This window comes from Sminthopsis crassicaudata, chromosome 1 (genome assembly GCF_048593235.1).
Source record: "Sminthopsis crassicaudata isolate SCR6 chromosome 1, ASM4859323v1, whole genome shotgun sequence".
Lineage (NCBI taxonomy): Eukaryota > Metazoa > Chordata > Mammalia > Dasyuromorphia > Dasyuridae > Sminthopsis > Sminthopsis crassicaudata.
Window position 1 is genome coordinate 623,579,288 of NC_133617.1, and position 18,091 is coordinate 623,597,378.

The 18,091-nt window shown below is 30.9% G+C and overlaps 1 protein-coding gene across 3 annotated transcripts in view; it reads right to left on the bottom strand.

The window, feature by feature from the left end:
- The window catches only part of NIPBL (NIPBL cohesin loading factor), a 242,471-nt gene that overhangs the window by 52,371 nt on the left and 172,009 nt on the right, over positions 1-18,091 (bottom strand). For all 3 annotated transcript variants that reach the window (XM_074282637.1, XM_074282638.1, XM_074282639.1), the window contains 10 exons: positions 15,422-15,604; positions 9,663-9,866; positions 9,337-9,408; positions 9,150-9,239; positions 7,906-8,009; positions 5,236-5,322; positions 3,640-3,871; positions 2,663-2,814; positions 2,013-2,093; positions 1,150-1,250 (listed from right to left, as the gene is read on the bottom strand). In XM_074282637.1, coding sequence (XP_074138738.1) covers positions 1,150-1,250; positions 2,013-2,093; positions 2,663-2,814; positions 3,640-3,871; positions 5,236-5,322; positions 7,906-8,009; positions 9,150-9,239; positions 9,337-9,408; positions 9,663-9,866; positions 15,422-15,604 — 1,306 coding nt within the window. The remainder of the gene's footprint in view (positions 1-1,149; positions 1,251-2,012; positions 2,094-2,662; positions 2,815-3,639; positions 3,872-5,235; positions 5,323-7,905; positions 8,010-9,149; positions 9,240-9,336; positions 9,409-9,662; positions 9,867-15,421; positions 15,605-18,091) is intronic.

The following is an 18,091-nucleotide window of genomic DNA, read 5'->3' on the forward strand; positions in this document are numbered from 1 at the left end:
ACTTATACCTTTGGAATCTAATACTTAATATGCAACAAGAAAATTGGATTTATACACATATCTAGGTTATACTGTAACACATGTAAAATGTATGGCATTGCCTGACATCTAGGGGAGAAAGTAAAGGGAGGGAGGGGAAAATTTGGAAAAATGAATACAAGGGATAATGTTATAAAAAAAAATTACTCATGCATATATACTGTCAAAAAATTTTATAATTAAAAAAAAATTAAAAAAAAATAAAAAGTATATTCCACAATGAACATGATCTATGCAACATTCATTACTGGGACTATAATATCCAAAGCTTTAAATGTAAAACTGAAAGTAATGTATAGGAAGGGATTTCCTATTTCTCAGAATAGGCCCCCCCAAAAGAAAATAGGTGATGATATAGAACCTCAAGAGATGATAAAGACCTCAGAGGGTATCTAATTACTTATATAAAAATAAAAACTAAACAAACAAAAATCCCTAATCCCTCTCTACAACATCTTAACATGACCATCACCACGTAGCATTTAGTTAAGAGATCTTCAATTAAAAGAACTCTATTTCCTACAGTATCCCATTCCACTTTAGAAAATCACTTTCTGGGGCAGCTAGGTGGCGCAGTGGATAGAGCACCAACCCTGAATTCAGGAGGACCGGAGTTCAAATCTGCTCTCAGACACTTAACACTTCCTAGCTGTGTGACCCTGGGCAAGTCACTTAACCCCAGCCTCAGGAAAAAAAGGAAAAAAAAAAAAAAAAGAAAATCACTTTCAGAAAGTGTTTATATAAAGGTTAAAAATCTTTCTCTATGCATTTTCTACCTATTATTTTTATTTTTGCCTTCTGGTGTCAGGGCTGAGCAACTTTTTGAACAAGTAAAGTCACATCACAATTGTTATGTGTGTGATGATCTTGATATACTACTATGATACACATAGAAAAGAGGCTCAAGGAAGAAGATGCACAAGAGAAAAGGATGTTTTATTTCTTACTTAACTCACTCTCTTCAAAAACAATAACTTTCTGTAGGAAAACAGGAATATAGCTTTATTAACCTAAACCCTAGTTTTGCTTTCTTTGAAATTAGAGATAAGTTATAATATATAGTTATGGTCTCCTTCAGGGTTCCATTATAATGGACCACTTCTATTTTACCTGAAGTTCCTTAGACTCCTCTTGCTGGTTGGTAATCTTGCAAGTGAAGTGAAAATTTCTTCCAAAATCAACTGCCTATGTTTTTCATACCTTGAGAATACCTATTTAGCAGTTATAAGATTAAAAAACAAAACAAAACCCAAAAGATTAACATTTGCATAAAACAAAAATGACAAAGATTTTAATTTCCAATTGTATTATATTCCATCTATTCTGGATGTTTCTTGTATGTACGTGATTCTATACATCTCTTCTCCCTAACTAGAACATAAGTTCCTCAAGGGCAGAGATGGTACCTTTCTTTATTATTGTGTAGCAGCACTTGGTAAGCACTAAACTTTTTAACTAAACATTAAACACTAAACACATTTTAAACACTCTTAATGATCAATTTCTACATGGAAATACCTTGAGAATTAATTCAAAAAGATTTATTGTTTACTGTATGGAACATATTGTATTAAACACTACAGATACAAAGAAAAACTCGAATAGTACCTGCCCTCTAAGGAACTTAAATTCTATTGGGGAGAGGGGAAATAATGAGCAAATTTGATTATTTCACCTCTAAATGGTGTTGAAATATTATAATCATATTTATTAAGTATGCTTTTAATTTTAAAGGAAGTTTTTCTGGATTATTATCTATTTGTATTTAAGTGACCCAGAATCTATCTATTAAATATATCAAGCAGATCAAAATACAACAAAATTGAAGATTAAAAAAAAAAAATTGTCAGATAACAATAACCTGAAAAATATTAGTGACATTTTTGCAAAATAAACAAACAAACAAACAAACAAATAAATAAATAAATTAAATTAAATTAAAACACTATCAACTGGTAGAAAATTATACTTACTGCAGTGACTAATTTGATGGCACATAACTGGAGTTCACTGACATTTTCTACAAAAAATGGTGTTATTCCCATTGATGATATCTACAAAAAACATGAAGAAAAATCTTTCACTATTTGCCCGAACTTTCCAGATAATCTGTATGAACTTGCTAGAAGATCTAAGAACCATGTGTATTTTTCTTGCCAGTCACAATGAGCACTCAATTACATTTGTCCTCCTCTCTCTTTCTGTCCCTCCCTTCCCTTTTCCTCTCTCCCTCCTACACGCACATGCACACATTATTTTATAGGACATTAAAAAAAATATTCCCAACACTCGTAAGACAAGTAACTCAGAACATAAGTATACATCAACAAAGTGTTTGCAACACAACCCACTTTTTGGGAAAAATGGTTTTTCTTTCAGAAAACTAAGTGGACATTTTCCCAAACAGCATCTGTTTATATTTAAGAATTGGTCAAAATTGTGTTTACTGTTTTACACTTCTAATGTAGCATTTTTAAAAAAAAAAATCATTCTAGATTGAAAATCTGAGGTTGAAATCCTAATATGGCATTGACAGTGAATGAAATTAAATTAAAAAAAAATTATCCCCATTCTTCAGTTTCTCATTTAGAAATAATAATAAAAAAATCTCAGAAATACTTGCCTGAAGAATTGTTGTATCAGTCAGCAGTTGTATCTCTAAAAGCTCTGCCAAGCTGCTAACGATATCACAAACTTTGTTATAAAGCATTACGATTACTCTCTGCTTGTGAGTGGAACACTTGGCACGTTTTGCCTTTGAGGTTAATACTCCTCCTAATTTTTTTTAAAATTGGGGGGGAAAATTATCAATAAAATATTTGAACATTACAACTAATTATAAATTTTATCAACTGAAATTTCAAAAGATTTGTGCATTTCTTGGTATGGTAAACACATACATCAACTTCCCCTCCACCCCACGCCACCTTGCCCTGTCCACTCCAAGGTAAAAAAATTATTCTTTGATAGTTAATTTGAAAAGTAAACATTTGTATATAGCAGTAGATGCATGGTATACTTTAAAGGTAGTTAAAGTCTTGATGCTAAAACAAAGACTTTCAATATAATGGTCTAGATTTGGTTCAAGAGGGAAGATTAGTTGAATTTTGAATTTCACTGACTTAGTCAAGTTGGAATCATATTTAAATTTACACATAGTTAAAAATCATTTAATAATATAATGTTCAGTATCTTTTATCCTTCTATTTCATTGTTTATTTTCAGAGATTATTTTAAAACTTATTAGCTGTTCCCACAATTATAATTCAATTCTCATCTCTGAAAGACAGAAATTAAAAACAGAATCTATATTAATCTGTATTTTTCCATATTTTAAAAATGCTAGCTTTTTAAATGTTTTCTAAATAAATTCTTGTTGACTGGGATCACAGAGAACTAATAAAGGGTCACATTGATAATAAAAATCAAAGATGGTATTACTATACTCTTTCCAATGTTAGCATTATTTTAGATTACAGTATCACCTGAAGTAATCATAAATTAATTTGGTTTTTCATTTAACTTGGAAAAATATATAACAAAGTTTTAGTAAGGTCTAATTTTAAAAGTTTACATGTCAGCAAATAATGAAAAACTAACCGCCATGAGGATCCACTCTGTAAACAGGATCATACTGAGGATAAAGAGTATTTTGTAAGTGAAATTTAGTGTATTGTATAACTCTTTCTATTACATCCTCAATATATACAGCTTTTGGCATGTTAGGTGATGTCATAATGTTGATGGCTGTAAGACAAGCATCTGCTGATTTTGTAACTCTTTCCATAATTAGGTCTCTCCACAGACGTTCTTCTTCTTCAGTATCATTATTCTACAAAAGAATAGAAATAAATGAATATAACATATTGGACTTTACTTTCAACTTTCACACTAGATGGAACTTTACAGATAACTTTACAAATTATATTTAAGATTACTGTATGAAACTATTTCTACATAATAATTCTTTGTTATAACAATGAACATTATATATTTGAATAATCAAAACCCTATAAATATCTTTCTGTAGTGGAAGGAGTACTGGATTGGGAGGCAAAAGACTAAGCATAAATTCCATTCAACTTCTTACCAGTGTGATCTTGGCCAAGTCATTTAGCCTCATGGGAGTTTCTTTATATAATTAAAAGATTTTAGGTAAGATGGTTGTCAAGGTCATCTTCTAGCTTTGGATCATGTGGTTGGTTAAATGTTTATAAGTTAACCAACCACAAATACTCATTCTAATGAACATAGTATATGTGAGGAAACAATTTCAAGTTTACTGATATACTTAATTATTTTCAAAAAGCTGGCAAAATGGAACTCTAAAAAAGGTATAGAAGACCACTCAATAAAAAAGCATCAAACAATTACTCCGTCATGGACTGGACTAAGGATATAAATTTAAATAAACAAGAAAACCCTGTCCTTAAGGAGCTTACATTTACACGTTGACTGTTTTCCTAATATTAAGCTACTCATTTCTTTAGTTCTAACAAATATATTCTTAGATGAATTTCCACTTTTTTGGGCAGGATTTTATTTGAAATTATTTTATCACTATTGATAAATGATAATGATATAGAATATTTTCCCCTGTATCCTATTTCCTGGTCTATATTTGTTCCATAGAGTGCTTTATTTCTTAGTTTTTGAGAACAGTTTGTCTAGTATTAGACAAACTAGTACTAATTTTTCAAAATGGATTATGTGGCCTGAATATTTAAGATCATAACATAAACAAGTTAGAAGGAAAGCAGATAGGAGATGATTCTTAGTGCAGTTTTAAATTAAAGCTCTTTTTAGCGGAAAGAGCAACCAAATAAAAAACAATCTAAGGTAAACGATACAAAATTACAAAGAACCAGAATGGTCTCCAAGGAAGAGATACAAAATACTAGCAACCCATTTTTATGTTTTATATTAAGTAATGTACAGTGGGCCTAAATGTTATTGACTGAATTATGTGAACTTAACTCTGGTTAAAAAAACCTCATTAAATGAAAGCTTTTGAAATTAAAAGGAGAAACGGCATTCACTAGAGTCAATGTTTTAAATATAGTGTAATGAATAAATATTCTCATTTAAGAAATACCAATCAAAAAGTAATAATTGTATGTCAAAAAACCAAAAGACTCCACAATATGATATTAACCAAATTAAAAGCAGCATTATCAATATTCTTCTTAAACTCACATGATTTAGCAATGTAGAAAGTTTGGATCCATCCTGAATATTCTTCTCCAAAATGTTTAAAACTTTTACTGTTTTATCTGTGGCAAGCTATGAAGAAAAGACAAATTATTGTATTAATTGCTTCTGGAAAATGAGATGAACAATTATTTAACTAAATAAAATTTAACAAAAATTGTTCTTTTCAAGATTCCATTGTTATCCAAATAACAGAAAACTACTTTTCAGGAGTAAAGAAAGAGCAAAATCTTCTTTCTTTCTTTTTGGATTTTCTATTGTGTCATTCTGAGAAGAGAATCAATACCTTGGATTTTGTAGTTTTTGTGGCACTAGCTTATCATAAGTGAGTACATCAGGATAACAGGTACTTATATATGGCAATGCTTCTAAAGAGGATTCATAAAACACAGAACATAAAAAAGGGTCTTAAGAGATTTCTAGTCTATCTTCTAGATGAGCAAACTGGAACTTAAAGAAGACCAATTTCTATGATTCTCATTTTGATTACATTTTTACTACACTCTGCTACTTGTCCCAAGAATGTTAGCTTTTGTGCATTGAAGCCTTATAAAAGGCATCAAGGAGTTGGGTACAAAACTGAGGGAATCTGAAAAACATAAAAGTGTAACACACTGCAAGAAGTCAATAGATACTTGTTAATTGATTCAATAATGTTTTATATAAAAGGTCATAGTGTAGTCAAAGTCCACGGTGCAGTGAGAAGAATACTAGATTTGTAATCAGATTGGGGACTCAATTATATGTCTACCAGTTACTGGCTCTGTGACTAGTAGCAACTCATTTGACTTTTTGAAGTATCCAATTTATATTTGCAAAATGAAGGATTACCTGCAGGTTCTAATATATAAGGCTGTTGGGAGGGCCTATTGAAATAAGGTATGTAAAGTACTTTGTCAAGCTTAATGAATTATGTGAATGTGAACTATTAGGATTATGAATGGAAGGAGAACAGTGAATTGAGTACTGGAGCTGGGAACCAGAAAATCCTGCCTTATCATACCCTATGTGTCCATATAGGCAAGGCTTTCTGTGGCTCAAGCACCACTCAGATTTTATTACAAAGCTATTGACATGTTATCTATGTCATAAATCTTTGATATGTTGCATTATTAACATCAGATAATAGTTTGACTATGAAGAAATAATAATCTAAAAAATGAACAAAAGAAACAGTGAAATATAAGAAAAAGGAAATATAAGAAAAGGATTTGGGCAAACTGGATTCTAGTGCTAGCTTTGACATCATCTAGGTGTATGGATTTTGGGAAACTCTTCCAAGTCTTTATTCCTGTTTTTTCATCTAGGATAAGAATGAACTAGGTAACTATAAAGGTTCTTTGCAGCTCTAAAATACTATAAAAACTGAAAATCGTTAGAATACATTTTCTCAAAAACAAACAAAAAAACCACCAAACCCCAATTAAATTTTTAATAAGTTGAAATAGCCAAGAGATAAAAATCTGATGTAAACTTTTTATTCAATAATACTGTTTAAGAAGTGAATATACATAATTTCCCTTCCTCCTAATTTTTCCCTATTAAAAAAAAAGTTAGTCAGGCCCGAGAATTAGATTGTTAAGGTTTTATAGTTTATTTTAATAGCAAAAGTTCTTAATAGAACTTTCTAATATGCTTAGAAATAAAAATGTGCATAATTACATACCTTTAAGAAATTTAAGTACTTAAGATTTGGATTTGCCTCTGTGATATTATAAATAAAAGTTTATTATATAAAGAAATCAGTGTATCCTCATTATAACATAAATATCAATAGGGACACATTCACTTGAATATATAGGAATATCTGGCTTGTTTTAAAAAAAGTGGAGTAAAAGTATGATTCATAAGCTCATTGAAAAAATTTTAATAGAAACATTTTTCAAACTCAATGTTATAGAATGAATAAAAAACAAAAAAGAAATCTTTATGACAAAGTTATCTCTTTCAATACTAACTCCACAGATACATTTATACTTTTAATAATTATTATGCTGTCCTTAAGCTAGAAATAATTATCTTTATAGTTTATGGTGAGGGAAAAGATTCAGAGATGCTATATATAATGCAACATAGTACAATACATAACAGTCCTGGATTTGAAGCCTGAAGATCTGGGTTTGAATCTCTCTTCCTTAAGTCCTTCAGAAACATATTAATTATATGACACAAATTAATTTTTAAGTGCCCGAGTTTCCTAATTTGTAAAATAGAGAAAATATTTGTTCTAGCAAAATCACTTAAAAGTGGTAGAAAAATATGTGCTATTAAATGGAATAAATATCACAGGACTTAATTGATCTACTATTTAAGTATTAGAACATTTAAGTATCAGTATAGATCTTAAAACAGTCAATGTAATCATTTTCCCCTTCCCCCAATGTAAAAGTAAGCTCCCTAAAAGCCAGATTAAGCCAATGTTTGTTATCTCCCCTAGAATTCAGCATACTATTCGTTAAGCAACAAATGCTTCATAATTAATGAATCAAATATAGTTCTGATCATGAATGTTTTCTAAAGTACCAAGTAATTAATAATCACATCAAACTTTGATCTACTTTTTAAATTTTGGATACAAATATAGAATCTCCAAAAAAATTTAATTTCACACATTTACTATCAGACATACATATGAATTTTAATTTAGAGAAATACCTTATCCATTATTCCCATTGCTTTGATTTTAGCAGATTCACTGCCCAATTCACTAAGCTGATGTTTTCCCAATAGCAGTTCCTGAGGAATTTCTTCATCATCACCTAAAAAAAAAATCCAGCAAGTATAGCAATTCATAATGGTTAGATTTATTTATTTTTTAAAGTGTCCTTAAATTTACAATTCAGTCTTGGTCATCTCTCTCTAAAGAAACACTCTGACCCCTACCAACTTAAACAAGTAACAGCAACACTGAAACAGTTTTCTTATTCCTCAGGCAAAATATTGGCTTAAAAAGGGAAATAAGAAAATAAAAAATTTTATTAGAATTAGAAGACCATTTTGGAAAATGAATACTTTGCACACTATGTCTTTCCTACCCATAGCTGAAGTTTAGCATTAAACTACATAGTTTATAAACACACTAGTAAAATTTGGTGGTGTTGTAGGGGATTAATTTTCACAAATTGTGTGCTTTAAAAATCAAAAGCCACGCATCAGTTAAACATGAGGCAGCTAACATGTTCCTCATATTTAATGACTTTAAATAACTGGGTTTTGTAAAATACTAGCTAAAGAAAAGAGTATTAAATGTAGCTCTGAAAAGGTTGTAAATCCAGAAGATCCTAGGTAACTGTTCTATTAAAAAGATCATAGAAGTGGAGATAATTGATCAAACAATGCATGAAATCTGAGAATGTGTAGCAAAAAGATGTTTGGATCAAACTGATTTCTAAATGAAAAACAGTGCTATATCTATTATTTTGTTTTTTGAATTGAAAGTAAAAGAAGTAATACAAATCTCTCTCACTCTATCAAGGAAATAGCTTAAAAAAATGTTCTGGTAGTGTTGGTAGTCATGCTCTAAGTGTTTGTGCGTATATACCCATATAGTTCCCCCAAAACTATATTATTCCTTGAATAATACATATTATTCCTTGAAAATTCTATACTACAAATGTTTATACTGATTTTGCTCAACCAATTTCTCCCATTCTCCCAATTCTTCAAGGCCTAAAAATTCTTAATCACTTTATGAAATTTCCTCTTAATTACTTTAATTTCACCCCATCTCACCATTCTTTGACTTGATTATTGTTCTTATTATTATATTCTATTATATTGGGATATTCTCCCAAATATGTCACCTCCAGGAAGCCAGGAGTTCTTCTCTGAATCCCTTCTGAGCACCCAGAAAGTATTAAGTACACAGCAGATATAGAATATTTCTTAAGTTGAATTACCAAATGCTGTAAAATCCATGTCTTCAAGATTTTCTAAGATATTTTCTATTGAAGCAGTAAATCTTTTAAAAGTAGAAGAATCCATCATTTCTGTTAGGGAGAGAAAAAGCTTTTTAATAAATTATTTCTATGTGGACTGTTGACAATTTAAACCAAACATAAAAACATAATAAAACACTAAATTTACCTTCAGGTGTTAGTTTTGGTTCATAAGCTTTCCGCTTCTTTTGCTTTTCTCTTTTCTTCATTTTTCTAGCAACTAAAAATAAGATAGGAAACTTTTAAATAAGAATTACAACTTAAATTGATTTCATTTTTGTCCCACATCTCTTTTTGAAGTAAATATTTAAAATAATGATATCAATACAATCTAAACATATTTGCTTTTCTTTTGGACTAATAAAGGTAGCAGAGTGTTTGAAATTAGCTTACTCAAAATTTAAAATCAATTTTTAAAGTGAGCCCTAATGTAGATCAGGTAGCATAAAGAATCCCTTGAGGCTAATGGATTACCCTCACTAAGGCTGGGAGGAGGAGAATAATCTTCCATGTCTGAATCTGATGGGCTCCGATTTCGATAACGGCCACCACCGGAACTCCTCCTGCCTTCATGAGAATGGCCACTTCTCCTATGATCCCCAGAGCTTCGTCTGTCACGCTCTTCATATTCCCAAGCTTTATCATCATCTTTGTCCTTCTTATGTCGTTTCCGAGAAGCTAAAAGCAAATTTTCATGACAAATGATTTACCCTACTTGAAAGACTATCAAAATTTTTTACTTTAAAAGTTTTTATTGTGATTTAAGCTAATTCTAAACAAATGTCTTTCTTACAAGAATAAATTGAGCATAAAAATACTATTTATAATTTTAACATGGCATTTCTAGATTTAAAAATTTTACATAAAACAGGGTCTTCTAAGATAGAGGTCTCCACACTTTTTTGATCACGCAACCTTACCAGTAGAAATATTTTAGAGCATGCATTTTGAGGTGTATAAGATACATATACATACATATATATATACATATATATATATACACACACACACACACAACTATAATAATAGATTATGTACATTATAAACATACAAAAGTTAAAAAGAATCAAAGGTGAAATAAACAATATTTTAAAAATATTTTTTAAAAGAAAAACTTTTTTATTTTTATTTTTTTTAAATGTGACTTAATATGCTCCATTTTCAAAAAATCCCTATGTATGTCCTGGGGGAACAAGGGGAACTTGTAAATAATAACTGTTTGGGAATTTAATTTGATCAATGTACCTCGCCAAATAAGCAAATCTCTTTTTTTTTTTTAAATACTTTCTTTTAATTGAAAGATACACAACAATCAAATAATAGTTCAAAATAGTTCAAAACAATCAATGAACATAACAGTTTTTCACCAGGAATCATTTTTATCTATGTAGTGACACCATACACAATGCAAAAACTACAAGCAAAAATGAATTGTCTCTTATTTCAACAAAGTAGAACATTCAACATAAATCCATTCCTCTTTACATGGTTCTATATAATCAATGGTATCATTTCATAATTTCTTCTTCAGATTTGGGTACTATAGTTGTGTTTTTATACGAGTGAAAGGAACAATCAGTCTGGCTGGACCACAGAAGGGGAGCAATACATCATATGCCTGAAAGGTATGTGGGGCAGTGATTTGTGAAAGTAGCAAAATAGTTTAGTTTATTAATTCTAGAGTCAAAAGGGATTCACTGTAGTTTAAAAGTGGATTAGAAGTGTGTGTGTGTGTGTGTGTGTGTGTGTGTGTGTGTGTGTGTGTATGTGCGCACGCACGCGCATGAGTCTACATAAATATACTCTTCAGGAAAAAAACATTGGCAAGTATATGGAAGATCCAGGAATAGGGAATGACCTATAGGAGACTACTTACTAGTTTAAGTATGAGATGATGAATACCCAATTTAAGTTGGTGGTTGTGTAAGTGAAGAGGAGAGGCCAAGTGTTATGGAATTAGAAATAAGATATGGCAAGTGCTATATTAAATGAGGGAGATGGAGAGGTCAAAGATAACAAAAATGTGAGAACCTAGGTGACTAGTTCCCTTACAAGCAATAGCAAAATTAGGAAGAAGAGTGAGTTTCTGAAGCAAAATAATAAGTTAATAGGATTGATGAAGTGCTTATGTACCAAGAAATATTAAAATATGTAATGCCACATATTCATCCTTTAGGACTCATTCTGTTCAATTCAAAACAAAAAAGGGAAGTCTGGGCAAGAGGGGGTCTCTTACTCACCAGTCTGCCCAGGAGCACAGAGACCCATCTCTTAGGGGTGGGTGCCTGATAAAGCCACAAAGTAATCTTGGGGTGATTATACTGCAGGAGAAGATTATCCCTAATGGTACCTACAGAGCATGTGATGTGGGTACCTTAAATTGTGCTGAGGACTGTCCCAAGAAATAGGAGGGGTTGGGTTAGAAACTTGTACACTGGAGGACATACTAGAGAAGGGGAATGGAGTGGGGAGTATTAAAGGATAATGGGTGAAGGTTAAGTGTGACTGTGTAGGAGACAAGCCCTACTGGCACCCATGTGGATAGTAAGATGCATCCCATCTTCCCGCCCACCATTTGGCTGATCACTGTGCCCTTGAAATCATTCAGTGCCATGTCCTCATTTTGGTGACCACTGCTCTAAGAAATACAATAAGAAAGTAGTAAGCAGAAAATCATACTTTCAATTCAAGGAATTCAATTATCTATAATAACTATAATGTCAGAGTAAAAATTAAACATGGTTTACAAATTAAACTACATTTAAGACCTAGATGAGAACGAATGAGTATTACAAAAACAGAACTGAAGGAGAAAGGAATTGTAAAATAGTAGAAAAAACTCATTATATGTGTAACCTATTCAAAAGAATACAGAATTTCTGAGATGGGAGTGAATTTTGGTGAAAAAAGAACCTTACGTCATCTGAGTCCACTTTTGGATAATGCTAAGAGTTATTAAGTTTTTCCTAGTACATAAGAGGAATCCATCTCTCTGCAACTTCTACCCATTGCTACCTGTTCTGCCATCTGAGAACAAACAGAATAAGGACCATCCTTCTTCTACATAACAGCTCTTCAAGTCCTTGAAAGCAGCAATCACATCCCCATAAGTCTTCTCTTCTACAGGCTCAACATCTCTAGTTCTTTCAAATGATCCTTGTATAATTTGGCCTCCAGTTTCCTCTGAATCCTCTCGAACTTGCCAATATTCTTCCTAGAATTTGGTGGCCAGAACTGAAAAGAATACACCAGATGTGGTCTGACCAGCACAGAATACAAGGTAACTGTTACCTCCCTCATCCTAGGCACTATGCCTTTCTTAATGAATCTTAAGATGACACAAGCTTTTTTTGGCTGCTATTATGTCACTAAATAATAGGCTTTGAATTTCATTGGATCAGAGCTTTCTCAGAATATCATATTTCCCCCATATTGTACTTAAGTATTTTTTACCACAAATGCAGAACTTTATAGTTCTCTCTTTTAGACTTCATTTTATTAGATTCAGCCTGTAATTTTTGCTTGCTGAAATTTTTTGGATTCTAATTCTGTCATGTGTTGTGTACATCCTTTTCCAGCTTCATCTGTAAATTTGCTAGATATGTCATCTGCGCCTTCAACAGTCACCAACAAAAAAAATTAAACTTCACAAGACCAGGTATAGATCTCTGATTGCCCATATCTAACGACTTCTGTCTAACTTGACAATGACATATGAATGATTACAACCTGGTTTTGTTATTCAGTTTAAAATTCATCTACCTGTACCATACAACCAGCCTGTGTTTCCCCATTTTCTCACAGGGACAGCATGAGAGACTCTTTTAAATAGTCTGGTGAAATCTCACTACACTATTTGATTAGTAAAAGAAACATGCAAATGAAATTAAAAGTATTTTGGCAAACTATATGGACTGAAAATTACAGTTTAAAGATATGATACTTCTTAATGTTCTTTAAATATTAATTTATTTATTTATTACAATTTTATAGCAAAGAGCTTCCTTTAAACTAGAGGAAAGCCCTATGAAACTTTGTGAATTAAAACTGTCAGAATGGTTTAAAATCTTCTGGTACAATAATAAGCATGTTTAAAATTTGGTCTGGGCCTCACTTGTGTAAGACAGAAAACTTACTTTAAGGACCTGGTTTTAAAAGAGCAGAATGCACACAGCTTCAATCTTTGAATAAACTCCCATATCCTAGTTTAGTTGGCTATATGGACCTATCTGTTTATTACAAACCTGAGAAAGATGCTCCCAATTTAAACTGGTTCCACATCTGAAATACTAAATACAAATCTGTGCTTAAACACTAGATTCTATAATTGTTTGTGCCCTTGGCCTGGCTTCCATTTCTAGAGACTATGCCTGGCTTAAAATGATAAAATTTATTACTGCATCAGGTTAACATCTAATAGCTACATGAAAAATAAAAGTTATAAATACACAAAAGGGCTGGAAAAGAATATTGCTGAAAAGAATACTCAAATACACTAATTAGATATATGTCTAATCATTTAAAAATTATAAAACATAGAATATCAGATTTGCAAGATATTTCCTACATCATTTAATCCAACCCATATCTATAGAGGAATGTTTTTAACATTGTCACTGACTAGTTTGTACCTGGTTAGTCTTCTAGTTTGCTTATTCAGTATTCAAAACATGTCAACAGACATACTCCAAGATTTTCTACTGCCCTATAAGGACCTCATGCTCTCTTATAAATGACTACATTCCAATTCTTGTAATAAATTAAGGCTGTGCAATGATTTAGTGATTGGGTCCTCTTGATTAGATTTAGTCTTTAGTTCTATTCCAGTTTTAAATCATGACTAGTCATAATTTTCTGAAAAGGTGGTAGTAAAAGATGAGGCTGTGATCATATCCTTTCCTTTTACTTTGCTAAGGAATACAAATACAAATAATTTAATTTTTTAAAAGAAATTGCAAGAGAATGGGAATAGGGATGATAAAGTATCCCCTTTTCAGGAGATCATACCAAATTACAAAGGCAAGCTCTATTTTCAAAGTTTTCTCCATCAGTGGGCATACAATGGACATTAAGTATGTTTAAAGCAGAATATATGATTGGGGGAAGGTTGGGAGTAGTTAAGTAGAGATAGTATTTTCTTCTCTTTAGGACTAGACCCTGTGTTTGCTAATACATTACCAAAATGAGCAGCTTATAATACTAGTCTGACAAAGATCCATAAAGCAGAAAAAAAGAAACTCAAGATAGAGAATACTTACAGGTATTTACTTAATAAAAGTGTTAACTATCCATTATATGCAAAGCATTATGCATTAGAAGGGAAAACTGTCGTGAAGACTGTGCTATATCTGATATACTTACTTGTATTTAAGTTTTCTTCGCATATAAAATGAATAATCCACAGAAAAATGATACAATTCACTGAATGACTAAGAAGTCTTTTAAAGGACTTTGTTGCTTTGCTCTTCTTTTTGGTGTATTTTATTATTCCAAGTGGTGTGGGATTAGGATGGACTGACCTTGAGAAAATATGTCTTTGGTGTTTGCTCATGTCCCCTTTTCTGGTCTCTCTCTAAATACTCCTTTCCTACTTTCTTGACCTTGCCTCTTCCTTCTAACTTTTTGATTCCTACCTAACACAGAAGCCTCAAGCTGCAATTAATTTTGAGTAAAACATTACTTTGTACAAGCTTTCTCCTTGAAGGGGGGACCATATACCAGAATCGTCTCTCACTCTCCCTTCCCCATTTAATGTCCTTTTTTAAAAAAAGAAATAGAAATAAAAGAATACAATTAAGTTGGTTCAAAAGAATGCAAGGAAGAAACAATTCTGAAGTACAACTGTGCACAATACTGTAATTAAATGAAAGCTCCCGAATAACTAAGTAGATGAAAATCCTGCCCTAGAAAGTAGAAAGGTAAGGGAAAAATACTACATCCTAGCTTATCATAAAAGAAAAGAATGGTCTCAGACTACAAAGATAAATCAGTTATGCAGCTAATCTACTTTCTTAACTATTTTATGTTTTACAAATTCATAACCAGGTTATCTCTAATAATAAAAGTATTTTAAAAAATTCTAATGCTGTTCAATTCTATCAGTTTTTTTATTTAGTATTAAATATTCTAATGAATATTATTTTCAAATTAGGTTGTAAAAAGAACAAAAGGAAATTGAAAAGATAGTATACATCTCAAATCGTATAGAAGAAATTAAGTAACACACTACTTACATTCAAAAGCATCTTCACTGTCATTGTCTTCATCCGAACTGATTTCAGCATATTTTGGCTTTTCATTAACTGTGCTACGTTTGCGCTTGTTCATTTTCACACGTTCACAAAGTGGCATAGTAGATTCAATTTCTGCCAGGAGCTCAGGGGGTAATTCTTTTAACACTGACTGATCTATACTACCTATTAATGAAGAGTAAGAAGAAAATTTAAATCTGAAGATAAAATAAAATATTAAATCACATTATTTTAGTGGAACCTAAATCAGATTTATAGGAAAAGTTTGTTGAGAATTATCATTTATTTTCACATTAAATATATTCAAATTTTGATAAGGCACTCTCATTTTCAGTAGTGAAGCCATAATACTAAAATGTGATACTACAATCTGTTGCAATGAGTTTATGTGGATAGACAATTACATAATCCTCTAAAAAGAATGCCTATTGCAAACTCAGTGCTAAAGTTGAGACAAACAGCAGGGATAGATAGACACATCAAATACTTCCGAATAAAAACATTTAAAAAAAAGTAACAAATAGCACTTGCATTCTTAACTTTTTTTGGGGGGGGGGAGGGGGTGATCCTAGTATAAGAAGCTGTTCTCATATAGAGGTTGATATTGAGGGCTGAATTTTCCAAAACCCAGAATACTCTCATTCTCCACATAAAATTATAGAATTCTTCAATAAAAAAGTAACACAATATTTTTTCATGAAACAATTTTTTAAAATAGAAAAAAGTTGTACAATCAATATTAACAAATATTCTCCATGCTATGAAAAACTGTCATTAATAATATGTGGTCTCAGATACTAAAAAATAAATAAATAAATGGAAACTGTCAAAAAATAATCTGTCCAGGATGAATTGTCATCAATGAATAGGAAAGATGAAGACTTATTTTACTTACCTATGTATCTCCTATAATTTTAATAGATAAAAATATTGTTAAACATGTTAAACAATTAAATACTGAAGCAAAGTTACTGTTAAGGCATCAAACTTTAATTTACTGTTAGGGAAAGATAGGATTTCTGGTATCATGTAGACATCATCACAATTTGATTTGTCTTTGACAATAAGTTTTATATATACATAATGCCGTAAGCTTTACAAAGTGTTTATATATATATATATACACACACACACACACATATAAAATTTCATTTTACAATGCAATAATTAAAAAATCATTAAAGCTTACTGGATAGCTAGGAAAGCAAGCCTAGAGAACAGTCACATGCTCTCATGTGTATGCATATATATATATATATTTTATAAATATATTTATATATATATATAATTTATAAATATATTTATATATATATAAAATTTCATTTTACAATGCAATAATTAAAAAATCATTAAAGCTTACTGGATAGCTAGGAAAGCAAGCCTAGAGAACAGTCACATGCTCTCATGTGTATGCATATATATATATATATATATATATATATATATATATGTATGTCCATCTAAATTCATGGTATTTCCATCTATGTAGTCTTACCTCTAACATCTGAATCAAAAATATGAAAAAATAGGCAAAAAATAATACTATGATAAATAACAATAATGAAACAAAAATTTTCATTATTGCTTTTGAACTGTATGGTTCAAATGTTTGTCTTATTCTTGAATAAAACTTTATTAAGTTGCTCTCTCTTATTCTTAGAAATTGTTGAATTGTCTCCAATAAAGGATAATGGGAAGAACTCAAGGGCTTTTTTTTTTTTTTTTTGGTATTGTTGTTTGACATTATAACTCATCTCTGTCAGCCCCCAATTACATAACAACATAATATATTGGTGATGACTTTCATTTTATTTAACTCTAATTCAGTCTAAAATGGCCCTAATTTTAACACCAAACTTGTTTAATCAAAGTTTCAAATGGAAGTTATGGCTTCTTTGAAATAATTATTCTCTTTTCTTTCGCAATGTATCATTTCTCAGTATACTGATAAAAGTCAAACTATCTATATGTAGAACTGAATCCATGAAGGCCTGTATCTTTACTATAATTATTAATCAATTATGCTTTGTGTACTACAATTAGATGGTTAGATGGTAAGTTTTTTCTATGTGTGTCACACTTTCCAAATTAAATGTTTTCCTCATACCAGTTGTCTCCATAGGATCCAGTATAGTGTTCCGTACCATAAATATTTGCTATGTGATCCAAAATTTCTATTGTGGACGATTGGGAAAAATGTTTCTTAGAAATCATGTAATATCTCCCTGAAATGAGGCGATCTAATTCAATCCTCATTTTACAAATGAGAAAACTGAGGTACTGCTAGATCAAGAAACTGGTACATAGCCGTTTTAGAGATTTCTGACAACTTTGTGAACTGGAAAAAGGTAATCCTGCCTGAAAATATTCTAATATTTCCATGTTTTTAATACAGACAATTTCAGCATGCATTTGACTTTTAAACATATAATATGATAATTTTAAATACTCTAATGAAACGAGTCAAAAACTTGTATTAATAGTACAGAGTAACTGGACAGTAAAAGCAAACAGTTAAGGACTTAGCTATATATTCTGCAAATAATTCCCACATAAGAAATAGAGAATGGACTTTTACCAATATTGGTATATACATTCCTTAATCTTAATTCCTCCTCTGGGCTAAGGACTAAATTTCTTTATCCCTATGCC